General features: G+C 41.3%; 1 protein-coding gene across 5 annotated transcripts in view; it reads left to right on the forward strand.

Annotated features, from left to right (window-relative positions):
* The window catches only part of PRR16 (proline rich 16), a 193,076-nt gene that overhangs the window by 63,788 nt on the left and 109,519 nt on the right, over positions 1-19,769 (forward strand). Inside the window, exon 2 of one of the 5 annotated variants that reach the window (XM_051843344.3) lies at positions 8,265-8,395. The exons of the other annotated variants lie outside the window; for them this stretch is intronic. Coding sequence (XP_051699304.1) covers positions 8,357-8,395 — 39 coding nt within the window. The 5' untranslated portion in view covers positions 8,265-8,356. The remainder of the gene's footprint in view (positions 1-8,264; positions 8,396-19,769) is intronic. 5 annotated transcript variants of the gene reach the window in all.

The raw sequence follows: 19,769 nt of genomic DNA on the forward strand, positions 1-19,769 counted from the left end.
TAGAGTGTACAGTATGTGGTAATTGATCTAACCTATACTGTTTTCAACTGAACATAAACTAGGAAACCAATGTGATGCAAACATGCTATTGGCACAGATGGGTTCATGACTCCAGCTACTTCATTCCCATCAGCAGTGTCTGCAGTATTGATCAGCCGTTGGCTTCAGCCCCTGCCTGGTTGTATTGCCTGTGCTCTCTGATGATGATGCAACTTAAGCCAGCCATGTGAAGTTGAAAGGGCATCAGGATGGAAGTGCAGAGAATGGATTTCTCAACATGGAGCTGTTACGTTAACTCTCCAATCTTCGATGTTACTCTTGCTCTTTTCGGGCCTCAGTTGCCTCATCTGTGAAATGGAAAGTTTGGATTGAGAAACTGTGTGGAGTGTGGTAGTTTTACAGATGGATGGGTTTGTAATTTTTTCTCTCCAAGTTATGTACAGTTGCTGTTCAGTGTCTGCAGCAGTGGGATAAGCTGAGCCAAATCATGGCTTTCTGTAATTTTTGGATCTCTGTGATCACCGTGGGAGCAGAGCTCTGCACCAGAGGTGACAAGGTCAGCTGCTTGAAGTTATCTGTCAGGTACAGAGCTGAGTGAAAAAAGAGAGGTAGGGACCTGGATGGCCTAGCCAGCCATGCTCTAATGGTACTGCTGTCACTCAGCTCCCAAGGCCTGGGCCCCAAAGGAAGGCAAGATCTTTTGACATTTCAAAGAAAGCCATAGAGACAGCCATTTATGTGAACTTTCACAGTCTTCAAATGTTAGCAGCTAATTCAATTTAAAGAAAACCCACTCTGTGGACTGCATTAAATATTTGGTAGGCTACTACTCATCCTTTGGGTCCTGGCTTGAGATTTCTATTCTATTTCAGTGACTTTCAAGCATTTTGCCTGTTAAAATAGCTTGCAGTTTTTCACATAGTATAGTCACATATGCAAATGCGCTAGTATGTGTATTAAGCAAAACATAAATTTTGGGAATCAGTGTGTGTGATACAATTCTATTTTTTTTTTTTTTTTCTGTAGAGAGCAGAGACAGAACTGCAATCGCTAGGGCTGGGCCACAGGAAAACCAGGTGCCTGGAACTTCCTCTGAGTCTTGCTGATGGGTAGCAGAGGCTCAAGAACTTGGACCATCATCCACTGTCTCCCAGAATGCACCAGGAGGAAACTGGATTGGGAGCAGAGATATTGAGACTAGAACCAGGCACTCAGATATGGGATATAGACCTCCTAAGCAGAGGCTTCACTCCCTGTGCCACCCCAGTGCCTCTGTTCTGTATTTTTATATTTTGGTTCTTGAGAAAAGTAGACATGCTCACACTTATTAAGTCATTTTCTTGACTTACCCCAGGAAATATAGAAGGCAGTATTTTTTGATACTTAAGGTGGTTTTCCCGCGAGATCAGAGATCTCAGAGGTGCTTTTCCTCAGCTTGATACCTTAAGGAATTTATTGTGTGCTTTTGTTAAGAGTGTAGTGCCCACTGGTTTGTGAAACCACTGAAGTGCTTCTGTGTAGACTGACTGTGGTTGACCAGCCCATCTCCGTCAGTCCGCCCACCCCAGCTCCACTGCGACCCAGAGACTGAGAGATTGCTGAGCGGCAGAGCAGCCGCAGCGCTCGGCCCAGGCTCTTCCTGGTTGGTTAAGGTGGCCGACTGGAGGCTGAAGAGCTGGAAGTCGACTCTAGGTAGCAGTGCATCCTGGGGAGAAGGTGCCCTGATTGGACAGCAGACACTGCTGGATCTGTAGAACTGAGCACACAGCTGGGGGGAGATGGCAGAGGCTTCCAGTAGATTCCGTCTCTGCTCTTGGGGCGTTAGTGGTGAACACTGAAATCCCGTCATCCCAGTGAAGGGGCCTTGGCAGATTCTTAAGAGCTCAAGTCGTTATTTCTTTGTAAGGCTAGAAAAGTACTCTCGGATGCTTGACTCCTTCTTTATCTCTGGAAGAGTACAGACTGGGGGAAGGGGCAGCCTGTGTGTTCTTGGGAGACCGTGTTGGTGGCCACAGGAGGCAGGAAACCACAGGGTTCCTCAGCAGACCTCGGCTCCCCGTGGGCGGATAGCTGAGTCTGCCTCCAGTCCTCGGGCTCTGTTGGACTGTCCTGCGAAGACGCACAAACGCTGCTTACTACCTGGATGCCCTCCCTCCTGCAGCCTGTGACTGATATCCTTGGGCCTGTGTTTCTCTGGGAAAACAAATCACCCTCATCGTGATGCGACTTTCAATTCTAGAATATCATCTTCTGCTGTTTGCAAGAACATAATTGATAAAAAAAAAGTCGAGTTGCTGTTATCTGGCATAGCATGTTAAAAGAGCAGGATGTCAGTGCTTGACAAGAGTGGAGTGCTCACTTAACATCGTTCCAGACTTTCCGGAAGGTGTCTGGCGCAGCAGTTCATACGTCACCTGGGACACTTGTGTCCCCTGTTGGAGGGCCTAGGTTGGGATTCTGGCTCTGATCCTGATTATGGCTTCCCGAAATCGTCAACCCTAGGAGGTAGGAGGTGATGCCTCAAAAACTTGGGAGATCTAGATGCAGTCCCAGGCTCCTGACTTAAGCCTGGCCTAACCCTGGATGTTGTGGGTTCTTGGGCAGTGGATGGGACATCTCTCTCTCTCTCTCTCCCTTCCAAATAAATAAAAATAATCAAAATAAATGAAAATTTAAAAAATACTCTGCACCAAGTATTATATCCCTTTAGGGTACGAGACTTGCAAATGTTAAAGGGAAAGTGATGATCTCTGAGAGTATATGAATATAACTTATTTCTTCCAAAAATTGATTTAAAATGCATAGTGAATCTACAAGTTTCCATAAAAGCATGTACTCACACAGACAGTGGGTCGCAGATCTTCTGTATTTTAATTTCCATCGGACCTTACTTCAGTAACATAAAAGAAAATGCTGGGCAGTGAGATGCAAAATGCGGAATTTTTGATGAGTAGGTGTGATAAGTGTGGACTGGAGTTGAGTCTCCTTAGCTCCCGCCTGCTGCTGCATGTCACGGCTGAGTCCACAGAGACACCAGCAGAGGTGAAGGGCTCTTTTTCTCCTGCAAGTTGAGAACCTTGATATCAAAAAATAAAACTAAGAAAGTCTGACCCCACTTCTAAATCCTGTTGACTGGGTGCTGGATGTTGCCATTTGCCTTGTTTCTTAGCTGTTCTTACGTGGAAGCAAGTGAATTAGCTGTCTTGATGTTCAGCACTGAGCACGTGTTGACGTTATTTCTCAGATGTAGGTACATCACCGTTTTCTAGTCCCTTGTGTACGTGAAGTTACAACTCTTTCCTATTCTCTCCTTCAGGCTCGGCCATTTCTCAGTAATAGTTCTGCAAATGTTTAAAGCGATCAGTAATAACCATCAGTCTTTAATAATGTTGTATACTTTCATTACTGGTTAAAGGGAAATGCTGTATTTTAGCCAGATCAGAATTACTTGAAAGAAAAATTGAGATATGCATAGAAAAATAGCAGGTCAGTTATTTTAGGCAGTCTGTATTCTTTCTGGTTGACATGGTAACTTTAGTTAAGGGTCGAGTGTTATAATTAACCCACAATTCTTAAGCTGTTTCTTTTTTTGCTATATTGGAATTACCATTTTATCTACAGAGCTAGAAGTGAGTCAGCACTTGACATATGTTTTCTCTTCATGGATTGACAGTAATTTAACATTGTGATGGCGTCTGACTTGACATTGGCCAAGAGGTGACCAAGGAATTGAGGAGCAGATGCAGCGTGAACCACACACAGCATGATTGCCTTGCTTTCCGTTGTGGGTTAGATTCCACAAATTGGATTTGGATGCAGTGAACTGAGTTTAAATGCATCAATACCCAAGTGCTGAAAACATTGAGACTTGGAATTAAAAACAAAGTAGCCCCACTTTCTGTTTCTTTATATATACACACACAACTCCATCTCTCTCTCCCCACTTTTTCTATAAATAAAGCTGTTATTATTCTAGTAAAGAATATTGGCCTGTTTTTCTTATCCCTCCAACTTTCCTAAATGTGCATGTTTTTCTGCCTTTATCTTTTTTGAAGATTTATTTATTTATTTGAAAGGCAGAAAGGCAGAGTTACAGAAAGAAAGGAGACACACACACACACACACACACACACATATCTTTCATACACTGGTTCATTTCAAAATGGCTGAAATGGCCAGGGATGGACTGATCAGGAACCAGGAGCTTCTTCTGGGTCTGTTACGTGGGTGGAAAGGTCCAAGCACTTGGGCCATCCTCCGCTGCTTTTCCAGACAGAGAGTTGTATTGGATGTGGAGCAGCTGGGGCATGAATTGGCACCCAAATGAGATGCCAGCATTTCAGGCAGTGGCATAGCCACTATGCCATGGTGCCAGCCCCTCTACCTTTATCTTTAGTGGGGAGATTTGTTATATTAATCTTTCTAGAACAAAAAATTTAATGTGTCCTTTCACCAGTAAGAATTGAGTGTGTCTCTTTGGCTCACCCCATCACCTGAAATCTCTGGTTAGGCTGTGAAACCTTTCTGCATCGGTGACATTCCAGTGGCTGAAATGTTCCCATTGGGTGTTGCAGTTCCTGGGTTTGATTCCTGGCTGCACCTCTGATTCTAGCTTCCTGGTAATGTACATACTACGAGGGAGCAGGTGATAACTCAAGTTGATGGATCCCAGCCCCTCACATGCGAAACCGATTGAGCTTCTGGTTCCTGGCTTCGGCCTGGTCCAGCCCCTGCCATTTAGGGCATTTGGGAAGTGAACCCTCAGACTGTAGATTTCTGCATCTTCCTTTCAAACAAACAAATAAATAAATATTTTACATAAGGTGCATATTATGGAAAAACAGTGCACAGAACTCAAAACTTTGTAGAAAAATAAACTTGTCTTTTAGTTTTTCTTTTCCACTACCTTTTGAAGTTATTATATTAGCACTACCGCAGTTTTACCCTTTCACATTGTTCTGATCCTATTAGTGTGTCAACTAGATGATGAATATTTTGAGAGAAGGACCCATAATTTAAATTGTGTGTCATATCATGTATATGAATATTCTGAACGTGTGCTTGGTTATTTAAAATATGCCTTGGTATTGCTGATATTGAAAGAAATGGCAGATTGGCAGTGGTTTAAGAGTCAGGTTTGTCATGGCTAAAGTAGATAGTCTGAGGCATTGTCTGATTTAAGCTTAGTTTCAAATGCACTAAACTTTCTTGTGTTCCTAGGCTACAGATCTGTCCAACTGTTATTCTAGGTGATTAATTTGCAAAATAATAGATTCTGTAAATACTTTATGGAGCACTGATTATATATAGGATCATCGCTAGGTGTCTAGGGACACAATGTTGAATAAAGCAGTCAATTCCCTGTCCTCCTGGAGTTCATAGCCTACCCCGAGGGACTAAAATTACGTAATCCCTCACAGAAATGGACAATTGCAACTCTCACAGTCGCTGCAATGGATGCCTACAGGGATTTGGCCTAGTCAGTAAAATAAGATCCAATCTTCCTAGCAGAAGAAATTGAAGAATGGTCAAAATTAACCAAGTGACAAGAGAAGGTGTGCTGTGCTGGGCCGAGAGATGCTATTATAGAACTGTGGCACAAGATGTTGCGGAGTTTTCTTTTTGTCATGGCTAGAAAAGCACCTGAAAGCAGAGAATGCTGTCTTCATTCTTAATAAAAAGTGCAAATGTGAAGTTCAAGACCGTAACGGGCTTTTGAGAAATAACGGGGCTGGTCGTTAGTTTGAATAGCGTGAGAGGTTGGGTAGAACAGAAATTATTTGCAGCAAAAATGAAAAAGAATGGAGAAATAAGTGAGCCATTGTGGTTTAGGTGATTTTATAGGCACAAGATGTTGGGAGTCCCACAAGAACTCAAGAAAGAGCTGCCCTCCCCTTCCACTCTGGGGTAGAAGAGCTTCCGCCCGCCTTGTGTGGACAGTCCAGTGAGTGGACTCAGAAAGCAAACAGTGTTGGAAAATCTGACATCTCGGGGGCAGCCAGGCCTGGACCTGAGTCCTGGTGCTGCTGACAAAAGAGACTTTTCTCCCTCTGAGTTCGTATTAATTGAGTTAATGTTTTGTAATAACTAGCATAATACCTTGAATGAATATGCTCCACATTTCTCTTTCTCTCTCTCTGTGTGTGTGTCTCTGTTTCTCTCTCTAATTCCTTTCTCCCTAATTGTTAAGGTACTTTGAGAGTTCACTGTGGCCTGGGGCAGGGAAGGACAGAACTTGACAGATGCCTTGACTCTTTTACTATCTTTGTTGCTCTTAACAGCCATCAATATAAGTTTCTTACTGTTATCACCAGGTTTATTTAAATAATATGAATTGTCTATAAGGTATACAATTTAATGTGTACACACACACATAGTATGCATTGTGAAATTATTTCCACAGTCAAGCTACTTAAAATATCTATTACCTCACATAGGTGCCCCTTTGATTTTTGTGGTGAGGATACAGAAAACCTCCTCTTCGAGCACATTTCCAGGATAAAATACCTCATTGGTACTAACTCTTGTCACCTGCTGTGTGTTAGGTCTCAGAACATTTGAACCCTTTGGCCAACATCACCCCATTTTCCCTACCCTGGATATCCCTGTCTATTTCCGTGAGTTAAGCTTTTTTGCATTCCACATAGAAGTGAGATGGTGCTTTGTCTTTCTGTGTCTGGCTTATTGCAGTAACTAGCTCTTAAACTCTTGGCCAGGTTCATCATCTATTAAATATGGATAAGAACTCCCTCCTCAAGTGTTGGTCTCTTCACATATTGTGTGGCATATAATCAGTGCACAATAGATGCATGTTAATTTCTCTGTGTACTGGAAACATGTAAAATTATCAAGTGTCACCAAGTATTCAGGCCAAGCGTTTTCTATCAGGTGCCAATCAGTGATCTCACTGCTGAATGGTTTAGCCCAGTGCGTTCATGTCAGTGTGGGTTATAATAAACGGGTGAGACAAATTGGTGCTGTTGTGGAACTGATACCGTGCAGGGGTGCGGAGAAGGACATCAACCACGCGGGAAAGATGTTCGTGGTTTCTCTGACCCAGTTGAAGAGATCCTCTCGCTGTGCTGGCATGGTGCCTGAGGCACTTAATCAGTGCTCACTGTTTGATTAGGTGAGTGAATATTTCCATCAAGAGCGCAGCCCAGGATGTGCAGAGCATGTCATAAATATACTTCCTTATGTAGGACCAGAGAACTTTCTGGCTGATGGAGCCGTAAACAAAAGTGGATCTCTGGCATCCTCTTACATTCCATTTCACAATCCCTGAGGCATCTGGGGACAAATGAAAGTGACATTAAGTTGTACAGTAGTGGTAGGCTGTACAGCGCACAGATCGTCTTCATAAGAACACGTGAGCCTGGAAAGTTGACGCTGATTTGGAATTCAGTTTGTGTTTGCAAAAGCCTCTGCTGGTTCCTTTTATCAGTGTGGGCGGATATTGAGTTGTCCCTGGTAAATGGTTTTTTTCAGGCTCATTCTATGGCCTCAAGTGATTGCACTGGAACGTAGGTGTTTGAATCTTTCTTGTTGATATTCACTGGGATTACTGCCACTAGGACTTATAATATAGAGTAAATATAAATGAAGTCGAAACAGTAGTGTGCATATCACTTTGGGCAATGGTGTTGACATTTGTAATGCAGCTGAAGTCAGATGGAAATTGTAAGGTAGTTAGGTAAACAGTATTTATCTTTTTTACTATTCAGAGTCCATGCCAACTCTATCCTTTTTTTAAAAAAAATATTTAATTGTTTGAAAGGCAGAGTTACAGAGAGACAGAGGCAGAGAGATCTTCCATTTGCTGGTTCATTCCCCAGATGGACGCAGTGGCCAGAGCTGGGCTGAGCCAAAGCCAGGAGCTTCTTCTGGATCTCCCATGCAGCTGTAGGGATCCAAGTATGTGGGCCATCCTTCCCTGCTTTCTCAGGTGCATTAGCAGAGAGCTGGATGAGAAGTGGAGCAGCCAGGTCTCAAGCCAGTGCCCATATGGGATGTCCGCACCGCAGGCAGTGGCTTTACCTGCTACACCCCAGCACTGGCACTAACTCTATCATTTTAAAAACATTTACTTTATTTATTTGAGAATGGAGTTAGAAGAAGAAGAGAGAGAGAGAGAAAGAGAGAGAAAGAATCTTCTATTCTCTGGCTCGGTCCCCAAATGGCCACAAGGACCAGCAGCTTTATCTGGGTCACCCATGTAGGTGCAGAGGCCCACGTACTTGGACTATCTTCTGCTTCTTTCCCAGGAGCATTACAGGGAGCTGGATCAGAAGTGAAGCAGCCAGAACTCAAACTGGCACCCATACGGGATGCCATTGTTTCTGCAGTTTAAGTCATTATGCTACAATGCTGGTCCTGCCAACTCTATCATTTTAAGGTAAACTTAAAACAAATAAGAAATATACTTTCTTATTGTCTGTGGATTGTCCCTAGCTTGTTTAGAAAAGTTTTTATGGGTCTTAAGTATAAAATAATTATATAAATTTATTGTAATTCAAAACTGAATGTTTTTCATGTTGAATCTCAATTGTGTTTCTTGATTTTTGGCCATGCTTGTGGAAATAAGCCACCTGCAAAATTTCTTCTGCACCTGTCTAAGCTTAGATAAACGGTATCCTTGGATAATAGAAATTCTTCAGAAGAAATCTTTCACAACTGCAGAATTACGGTTTTATTTCTGTAGCACGTCACACTGTAAGTCCCTCGGCACTCGTTTCCTATTGGTTGCTAGAGTCGTCCAGAACATATTTATTGTGAAAGATTGGCGTTCACATGAGAAGACCTGAGTGACGAGTTTGCCTCTGGAAATAACCAGTTTCATGACCTTGGCAGCCTTAGGGGTTACACAGTTCAGAGAACAGATCAGATAGCTCTGAGCTTATGGTACTTGTCTCATTTTATAGATGGTCCAGAGATTTTAACCAGTTTGTTCAAGACAGATTTGTCTCCCTGAAAGGCCTAAAAATGCAATCCAGGTTTTCCGACTTGGCTTCAGTGCTGTTTCCCCAATGCTCAGATATCAGGAAGAATGAAAGAGATCTCGGATCAGTAAGTGGGAAATCATTTCCTTTCCTGTAGTGAAAACTAAAATATTACTAGGTGTTATCAGTATATTTACATCCTTGGAAAAATTTCAGTCAGTTATTAAAATGTGGACTGAGGATATAAAAGAGAGCACTGATAATGAGAATATACTGCAGATTCCTTACAAAACAGTCTTACAGCTCTCATGTGTAGTAGTGACTGCTCTCTGTAGCGTAGCGTGATTTTGCAAGGGGTTTTGGAGAGCATCCCACAGTGTCTTTGTTACACCGAAGGAAAGGTCCTCAAAACCAGGAAGATTTGCTTTGGATTATTGCTCGCAGTTTATCAAACACATAATTATTCCAAAGAATGATGCATTCAGGGCTGAGTTTTGGCACCTCCCTGGTTTGCCATGGAGGCGCTTTCTGTTGTCTTTATTACAGAATGGTTTTCGTGGTGAATAACTGCATGGTCAAGGTAAATATTATACCCCATTGTCTTCACAAGCTCTTTGCAAGATTGTTTTTCTTCACATTCTTGCTGAGAGATTTTAAGGTCAAACCTGTAACAAATTCATTTCTATGAATTCTGCTTGAAGACAATGCATATCCATTTACTAACACATTGAGACATGAGTGTTGTCTTTGTTTCTTGTAATGTTTCTGATTAATGTTTTTTTTTTTTCAATTCTCAATACCACATGCAATGATTGCGGTTGAAATAACACCATCTGTTACAATAGTTACAGTGGAACCACCATACTCAGATCACTACTCAGTAGTGTTTCATTGAATAATATAGCATGTCGGGAATTTTCCAGTAAAGCACACAGTAGGAATTCAACAGATGTCCTACTTCAGTCTAACCATAACCAGTAAGGCATTCTGCACTTATGTTCCAATAAGTTCTTTATTTTGTTTTGTCTCTATTCAACATCTTTCCCTTCGATTGGTTAAATCTATAGAAAGAAAGCTAACTGAATTCCCAGATAACACATACTGAAGAAAGGATAGCAAACATGTTGAACTTTAGAATCAGATTTCAGTATCAAGTTTAATGCTGCTTGTGGAGGGACCAGGTGTGTAGGCAGGACTGCCATGGAATATTTTGTAGGTTATTGCTACTGACAAGTTTAATCTGCCTACACTCATTCAAAGGATTGTTTATAAATGTACAGTGATAGCCCTCACAAGATCTTGATAATCTGTGTGCAGAAATCATGACTGAATTTAATGAAGAAAAATTTCAGATACTAAGCTTAAATTTTAAAAATTCCAAAGAAAAATAAGGAAAGAAGGAGAAGGAGGGAGGGAAGCTATGGTGAGAAGTATCATTATGCTTTTAAAACTGTATGTATGAAATACATGAAATTTGTTCCCTTTATATGAATAAAAAAAGAAAAGAATGTGACTAGTTTCTCTCCATGTCCAAATGCCTATCTCTTAATGAATTTTATATGTCATCATACTGTTCCATATGCAAATATAAATAGAAAATAAATGATTTTACTATAAAAATCCAGTTGTGCCATTTCAGAATTGACAAACCTTTTTCAAAATAAGTATTTCAGAACTGGCATGCTTCCTTAATATCCAGTGAAGAGAGTGGTCAATGGAATAGTAATGTAGGAATTCAGACAAGAAAATTCTTCTTTCAGTTGCATTTGCAGCTTGGTCATAAATAAAATTGAAATTGCAGCTTGGTTCCAAACTGAGGGACAATTCTCTATCCAAATATGAAAAGAAGATAAGGATGGCAGATATGAATAAGAGAGCTAGCATTATAGAATAAAGACTATGTTTCAGGTCCTGTTTTCCCTGTTGAATAGCCACTGTTTGATGTAAGCCTTATGGGAGCCCAGATTCTAGCCTTCCAAGCTCATCACATCTGAAGCAGCTCTTTTGCTGCCAGTGGAATTGGATGATAATGTGAAGTGCTTGTGGGATAAGTGGGATTAGGGGGAAGGGTATAGCAGACACCTGTCATTGTTTCTTAGGCGTTCACCTGAATGCAGGGAAGGTGGCCCGACAGCTGAGGCAGCTGCTGCGTGCATGCTCTACTGAGAGCAACCCATGGCAGTGCCGTTCACAAAGGGAGGGTTCTGTCAGCGCAGAGGGAGAAGCCACCCGTTTGTGATGCAGGTTTCTATTGCCAGTTTCCCAAGAACTGTGCTAATAATCTCCATGCATTGTTTTCATATTTGTTTGGCTATGCAAATAGAATGCATTAAGAGACCTACATACCCACTGATTACCTGGAGGCCTGTGTCCCCTGTAACTTTCCAGTTGGCTTTTTGTCTTGCAGTCTTGCTCATTCCAAACAGGAGCGCATGAAGACTTTGATGTTGCCAGTTTCTGTGATCCGAATTCTTCTAGGCAAAGGCATGGCGTGGGGTTAAAATGCCCCTGTCTATACTGGAGTGATGGGGTTTGATTCCTGGCTCTGGTTCCTGATCTCACCTTTCTGCCAGTGAAGACCCTGGGAATTAGCCGATGAAAGTTCACGCAGTTGCGTCCCTACTGTACACGGTAGAGACCTGCATTGGGCTCCTGGTTCCTAGTGTCAGCCTTACATAGCCCCAGCCCTTGAGGGCATACGGAGAGTGAACCAGTAGATGGGAGCTATCTGGCTGTCTGCCTGTCTCTCTGATTTTTCTTTCTTGTCTGTCTCTTCAAAAATAGAAAATAAAAATTTAAAAATTCAAAAACCCCTTCATCTCAGAACAGTCATCCTGTGCTTTCCAGTGTATGTCAGTTGGACTGACTTGGTTTACTTTAAGGATTAAACAGGTCCAGATCCTCCTGTGGACTGTGAGTATGTATTGATTAAGAATACATGCCTGAAATTTTATCTTAGCCATTTTTTTAAAAAAATTTTTAGTGTATGAAAGCATTACAGAGAGGCAGAGAGAGAGAGGTCTTCCATTCACTGGTTCACTCCCTGAATGGCTGCAATGCCTGGAGCTGAGCTAATCCAAAGCCAGGAGCCAGGAGCTTCTTCCAGGTCTCCCATATGGGTTCAAGGGCCCAAGCACTTGGGCCATCTTCTGTTGCTTTCCCAGACCATAGCAGAGAGCTAGATTGGAAGAGGATCAGCCAGGACTCAAACTGGTGCCCATACGGGATGCTGACACTGCAGGTAGCGGCTTTACCCGCTGCATCACAAGGCCGGGCCTCCAATTTAGCCATTTTTATGTGGTTTGCTGCTGCTACGTTCTGTGTGGTTTGTTTTACTTTGGGGAAATAGAACCATCCTGAGCAGATCAATTGCAAAGCCCACATTCACCTGGGGGACTGCCTGGGTATTAGCCTTTATACATTCTCAAGCAAACAGATTCCATTGCTACCTGAAGACAAGTCTTCGAGGATATGTTTCTTTTAGTACATTCTCCAGTTGTCTCTCCTCTTACAGTATAGAATTGTCTTTATAGCCTGGGTATTTACTGAGGATTGCTACAACAAACAGCAGTGTATTAAATTTCTTAATTTCTAAGAAAGCTCTTAAAGATAGGTATCACTTATGAATGACTTTTTTTTTTTTTTTGACAGGCAGAGTGGACAGTGAGAGAGAGAGACAGAGAGAAAGGTCTTCCTTTGCCGTTGGTTCACCCTCCAATGGCCGCTGCGGCCGGCACTCCGCGCTGATCCGATGGCAGGAGCCAGGAGCCAGGTGCTTTTCCTGGTCTGCCATGGGGTGCAGGGCCCAAGCACCTGGGCCATCCTCCACTGCACTCCCTGGCCACAGCAGAGAGCTGGCCTGGAAGAGGGGCAACCGGGACAGAATCCGGCGCCCCAACCAGGACTAGAACCCGGTGTGCCGGCGCCACTAGGCGGAGGATTAGCCTAGTGAGCCGCGGCGCCGGCCACTTATGAATGACATTTAATAAAATGCTAATTGGGTCGGCACTGTGGTGAAGCCGGTAGAGCTACCATCTGCAGTGTTGGTATCTGTATGGGTGCTGTTCAAATCCTGGATGTTCCACTTCTGATCCAGCTCCCTGCTAGTGCACTTGGGACAGCAGTGGAAGATGGCCCAAGTCATTGGGCCCTTGTACCCACATGGGAGAACTGGATGAAGTTCCTGGCTCCTGGCTTTGGCCTGGCCCAGTTCTGGCAGTTGAGGCCATTTGGGGAGTGAACACAGTAGATGGAAGATCTCTCCCTCTCTCTTTGTAATTCTTTCAAATAAAATGAGTACATATTGAAAAAAGATAAACACTGATTAAAAAATGTTTTTAACCTGTTAGGGTCAAAAAATTAGTTGTCCTTTCTAAGATATTGATTGGTATTCTTTCTTTCTGTACAAAGAACTAGTTATGAAATTGAAAAATATAAATATACACACTTATTTTTCTTCTCTGGAAGCTTCTGCTCTTCGGATATAGTGCTACTCAACCAAAATCTATATTTCTAGATTTAGATGTAGACATTCATGCATCTATATATTTCATATTTACTTGCCTATTCTTTTGTATATTTTATTCTGCTTGCATGATAATGGATTGCGTTCTTGCAGACTGCTTCAACTGATCATTTTTAATACTATTGAACATGTGCATGTATGGTGACAAGATGTAAGATGGCTTTAGGAGATCTGGGTACTAGTATTGCAGTCAATGTTTAGCTTTGGGACTTTGGGCAGATTTCTGGGGATTTGGGTTATTAATTTTTCTTGTGTAGACTAAATGGTTTGATTATATGTAATTATAATTCTGTGGTTTCCTTTAATCCTTAAATATGGATTGTAATATATCATTGCATTTCAGTCCATTAAGTACTTAGTAGAAGAAATATGAACCACACCTGATAATTAGGTTATTGATAATTCACAGTTATTTAATATCCCTTTAATGACCTTTTCAAAGTTAGGCTTTATGTACATGGATAATTCTGAAGAAAAATTTTGGAACTGATTCTACTTGATAGTGTTTTTGAATATTTCAAAATCAGGGACGGTTAGATGTAGAGGTTTAGTTTCTATTACAAAATAGGTTATAGGGGGCTGGCTCTGTGGCTCACTTGGCTAATCTTTCACTTGTGGCACCAGCATCCCATATGGGTGCTGGGTTCTAGTCCCGGCTGCTCCTCTTCCAGTCCAGCTCTCTGCTGTAGCCTGGGAGGGCAATGCAGGATGACCCAAGTGCTTGGGTGCTTGCACCCGCAAGGGATACCAGGAAGAAATACCTGGCTCCTGGCTTCGGATCGGCGCAGTGCCGGCCGTGGTGGCCATTTGGGAAATGAGCCAACGGAAGGAAGACCTCTCTCTCTCTCTCTCTCTCTCTCTCTCTCTCTCTCTCTCTCTCTAACTCTACCTGTCAAATAAATTAATAGTAATAAAAAGTAGGTTATAGATTTCACTTTATAATAAAATCATTAGGAATTAGCCATTCTACCATAATAAGGGTTTTGTTTAACCTTAAAAATTTCTATGGTCCTAGCTAGAATAAAGGCACTGAGGTCTACTCCATTTAAAGGTTGAAAGACAGTTACAAAGTGAATTGACCTAATGACTCTAAGATAAATTATGTATGATTTATTGAAAGGCAGATAGAGTGAGGGAGACAAACTGAAAACTCCCAGCAGCTGGTTTATTCTCCAAATGCCCACAACATCTGGGCTGGGCCAGACCACAGCCTGGAGCTATCTTTTTGTCTCCTGTAGGTCAGAGACCCAGCCATGTGAGACATCACTTGCTGCCTCCCAGGGTGCGTATTATCAGGAAGCTGGAATCAAGATCTAGAACGAGGACTTGAACCCTGGTGTAGAATAGGGGATGCAGACATCCCAAGCAGCATTTTAACTGGCTATGCCAAATGCCTGCCCCGACATTTATATCATTTACTTCTAGAAATAATGATCTTTGTTTTTTAATTCATATGTCAATTTTTTACCAAATGATACTACATGTCAGTAGCTTACAACTGCTCTTATATAATCAAATTTTTTAAAAAATTACTGTCTGCTTTATTTACATGAGTTTCAGCTTACATGTTCAGTTTTGACATCCGAGTTAAAATGCACAGGCTTCTTTTGAAGGCTTGTTGGTTTTTTGTTTGGGTCGTGTTTGAGTAATGGCACCCTGAACTCTAAATTATCATACAACATTTAATGGCTTGTGTTAATGATCTGCCACTGAAGGGTCCCAGTGTATCTGGTGGTACAATGGTTAGTAACAGTAGTGTGGAGCTAGTATAGTGTGTGTGTGTGTGTGTGTGTGTGTTGCATTTTTGCTGAAATCCTAGCTGAACTTTTCCATTTTTTCATATGTTATCTGTTAAAAAAATAACTGGGAAAATTTAAAGAAATGTTAAAGCTAGGTAACCTTTAAAAATAAAGTGGGTAAGTCGTAGAGTTACATGTGTCATTGAGATCAGGTGACTTGCTTAGGCTGTATTCTGCCTGTGGAAATCAGTGCATTAAAACCTGTTACCTCATTAAACTTGCTTAAATGTGGAGGAAGATGTCAAAACTAGTAGTTTCAAAAAGAAGTGTTTCTTCCATGTTTACTGCATTACTAATTCATCTAAGTATGATCCGAAAAAAAGCTTGGATATTTGAAATGAAGCTTTACTTCAACTCTTATCTCTGCATTTACATTTGTGAGATTTCTAGTAATCCTCTACCCTGACTCATAATACAAAAATAAAATAATACTTCCCAAGTGAAGATTTCTGGAATGAAATAAAGGAGGAATATTTCCTGTTAAACAGCTTTGTTAATTCTAAATTGCATCATAAACCTTAGTACTTATCATGTCAAAACCCAGTGCCATTGAAATATCTTTCTATTTAATTGTCTTGAGTATTGGGCTTATTATTATAAGTACAATTAACTTTATAACTACATTGCATATGAATTTCATTCCTGGTATTTGGACATTTCAATTTATTCTAAGTAGTTCTTCTCCTGCGCATTGGCAGGGTTGAGTTAGCCTACTCATACATGGATCGTAGCTCATAGCATGACTAACTGGGCTGTGTGACCCTGTACTCCTGCCCGTTCTAGTAGAGGTTACCAGGACAGCTTGATTGCCGGTATACTTCTGTGTTCTGATGATGTTCACCACAACGCAGAAATGGGCTGGCCCCACACCTGTCTGCCACTGAGGTGTGCTGGGAAATGTGTGATGTTGGCTGACAGAAGTGTTTTTGGTCAGATTTCAGGATATGAAATACAGTGAAGAATTGAAGCACAAGTGTCTTGTTCTAAAATGATTAAGTTAGTTTGTCAATATACATAGTAGAAAATGTAAACATTCCAAAGGCCATGCACTTACCAGTTAAGACTGTGACCTTTGGGTCCATGCCTCTTCCTGCTGTTCCTGGAGAGCATCTGTGTTTGCTTGAATAGCTTCCCAAGCGATTCTAGAGGAAGTTCTCTGTCAGAAACACACTTGTACTGTCACTTAGCCAGTTATTCTGCATTTGAGTTTCTATTTGGTCTTTGATGTATTACTCTTAAATTGGTAAAAATGTTATTTTCTTGTATGTCTGATGAAATACTGTCAATTGCGCTTCTGTCTGTTCCTGTGGCATACTCAACTCCTGTACAATTTCAAAGTAAACAGTTTTTCAGCAATTTGTGTTCAGCTTTTCATGTTTATCAAATTGATTTGTGCTATGCCTTCATGCTTATCATATACTATATTGTAAAAATTGGTATATATGAAGAAACCCATTTTCTGAAAACCATCTCACATTTGCCATTAAAACCAGTCTTGGTAGTATTGCAAGTGCTAATGGACACTTAGATCCCCTAGTTCAAAAAACCTTCCCAGTCTGCTGTGAACTTTTTGGCCTGGTTTCTGTTTCCAAAGCACAATGTGCTTGTGCAGGCTCCTGGCCACCTGGCTGACCCTCCTCCTACTTCCTTCCTGAGGGCCTGGACCCTGCCTTGGCCCCTTAGTTCCCCTCCCAACCACATTTGACCTCCTTCATCAGAATTGACAGTTCCTGGAGGCTGATAGGACCGGCTCTGCACTGCAAATGATCTGTCCTTTGAACGTAGCCCTGTCATATCCAGGGTACAACCTGTCTTCTCTGCTTCCGTCCATCCCCTCTCAGGTCCAGCATGTATCCGCTGGATGAATCTGCACTTGCAAGGTGTATTTCTTACATGATACAACAGAACTTTTTATTTAATGAAATGAATGTCCAGGGACCATTGTGTGGGTGGTTGTTAGTACACTGTTAGTAAGCATCAAACAGGTCATGACAAGTCTTGTGATGTGATGTAGTTGCTACTCTGTGTATCAGTCATCATTTGGGGCATCTGGGAACTACAGAAAAACTGCTGCATATCGGGCCATGTGTGTATTGCAAATGCCAATACGTTATCCTAATAAGCTGACTTTTAAAAAATTCCATGTCTGCAGGTCCCCACCCAAGCATGTTCTAGATAAGCAGGACTGGGATAAAGCTCAAAGGGTCTGTTTTTTTTTTTTTTTTTTTTTTTTTTTTTTTTTTTAAATCTCCCTACTTAGCTGGTGAAAAATTCCTGCCTCATGGAGAAAATGATGAACTTTCTATGCCTGGTTATGATCAGGGATAGGTGATATTTATGGGAAATGTCTTTCCTGAAAAAAAAAATAAAGTCACCTGTGGAAAAATGATTAATATGGTATGTAAAAAAGGACATAAGGAACCTACTCCTGGCCCTCAGTCTCCCCATCTTCTCCACTCTGTAATCAAGAAAACCAGTTCTAAACAGCAAACACTGTTTCTTACTTTTGTAGTCAGCACGAGAATACAAACATGAGAATTATACATTCTTTAGTAATGATAGATTACATACCACCACAAATATGGTTAAGTGATTTTGCTGTGTGTGTGTGTGTGTGTGTGTGTGTGGTTGGTACAAGGATTTAAACATTAACTGATACACTAGGTGAACTTGTCAGAGCCATCTAAGTTTTGTGAAATGATTCTAATTAGTTTTCAGAAAGCCATATAATGTATTTGGAATTCCATCATCACTGGTCCCTGACACAGTGGAATCGTTACCTGCTTCCAAAAGCTTTTATAAGAGCTCCCCTTGATGATGCCTCTACTTATGAAATTTTTCTTTCTGACTCTGGGTCATTTTTCCCTTCAACTCATTATCTTGTGTCTTCGACACTGACAAACTTGAGTGGGAATTTGGGTACCATGCAGAATAAGCAAGGATGTAATGTTTCTTTAATAAGGATTTACTGTTTGGAAAGATGGAATGAAATAAAACTCCTTGTCTCTGAACTGAAAATGCCTACAAGTTATACAAAGGAACAAGCATACTACAGCATAAGGGATGATGTCTGCTGCACTAGAAAATTCTAAAAGATATGACAGAAATACAACATTACTTCCCCAAAGACTAGCGTCAAAGTGTGTGGTTTACTATGACATCCTAGAGTGATCAAGGAAGGGTTCAAAAAGAAGGGAGGTAATCTGGGCTTTGCAGTGTGGGTGGGCATTGGCCACGTGGAAGAGAGGAAATAGTAAATCCCAAGGGAGTGTGTGGACTCCGGAGACCACCTGCCTGAGAATGGCTAGGTACAGGGCTGATGTCAAAAAGCAACTGGGCATAAGACTGGGGAGATGTTACAACTTCCATAACCTAGGCAAAAGAAATCCTATTTGAAGAAAAATAGTGGGGATTATTAGGTCATGCCAGTTTAAAATCCCAGGGATAGGATTCAAGTTAGAAATGGCATATTTGGGCCTGAAGACATCATCACAGCCCGATTCCTCTATTAGTATTTCTTTACCCCTTGTCTCCAGATTTTCCCTGTTTCCAGGTTATAAGCTGGCATCTCCTACTAGCAAATCCAAGCGATGAGAGCAGCTCTCTGATAAATGTAACAGAAGACCAACAAAACTCTCCTTCCCAGAAGCTCCAGCGAGAACCCCTGTGGGGCTTACCAGGCTAGCTCTGCACCAGTCACTCTAGACAGAGAGGATGGGATCTATTGATACCAAGTTCCGTTCCTACAACTGGCATTGTATCACACCTACCTTAACTACTGAAAATGAGAATGAATTTATCAAGGAAAAATTAGGGTATGGTTGGTGCAGACATCCTGCATAGGTTTATATGTTCGGCCAGATGTATACTGTAGGGACTGAGTGATCACAGATATTTTGACCAGATATTTTGGTCTTAAGCAAAGAATAATGGAAAAGGGGTAGCATACAAATACCAGTGTGATGCTAATTATTTTACGGGGAAACTCTTGAAGATACCCAGTAGAAGACATGTAAAATAATATTCATTGTAGCACTACTTACTTTCGCAAACCTGAAAACCATCTAAATGCCGATCAAGAAAAGGCATACTCAAAAAAAAAATCACCAGCAAAATGAACAAACTATAACATGCAACAGTATGGACACATCTTAGTAATGAATTGTTAAATGAAAAAAAATGGATTACCAAAAATTATAAACACGATACCCTTTTGTATATTTGAAAACAACTAAAGCTTAAAATATAGTTTTAATGAAGATACTAATACAATAACATACAAAAAGGTGTGAAACAGAAAATAGACAAATAGACAAGTGAGTAGTCAACAGAGATGGCAGAAGTATGTGATTTTGCACAAAACGGGATATAAGATGATACAGCATGCTGGGGTGGGATTGTAAGGGTGATTTTTTTTTTTTTTTTTTTTTTGTGGTGAGGCTTCTTAAAGTCCTTGCTTGGAAGGTGCTTTTAGGCATAGAATGGGTGGCATGACAGAGTGAACCC

The sequence above is a fragment of the Oryctolagus cuniculus genome, chromosome 6, assembly GCF_051225735.1.
Source record: "Oryctolagus cuniculus isolate XC-2025 breed Fujian yellow rabbit chromosome 6, ASM5122573v1, whole genome shotgun sequence".
NCBI classification, from domain to species: domain Eukaryota; kingdom Metazoa; phylum Chordata; class Mammalia; order Lagomorpha; family Leporidae; genus Oryctolagus; species Oryctolagus cuniculus.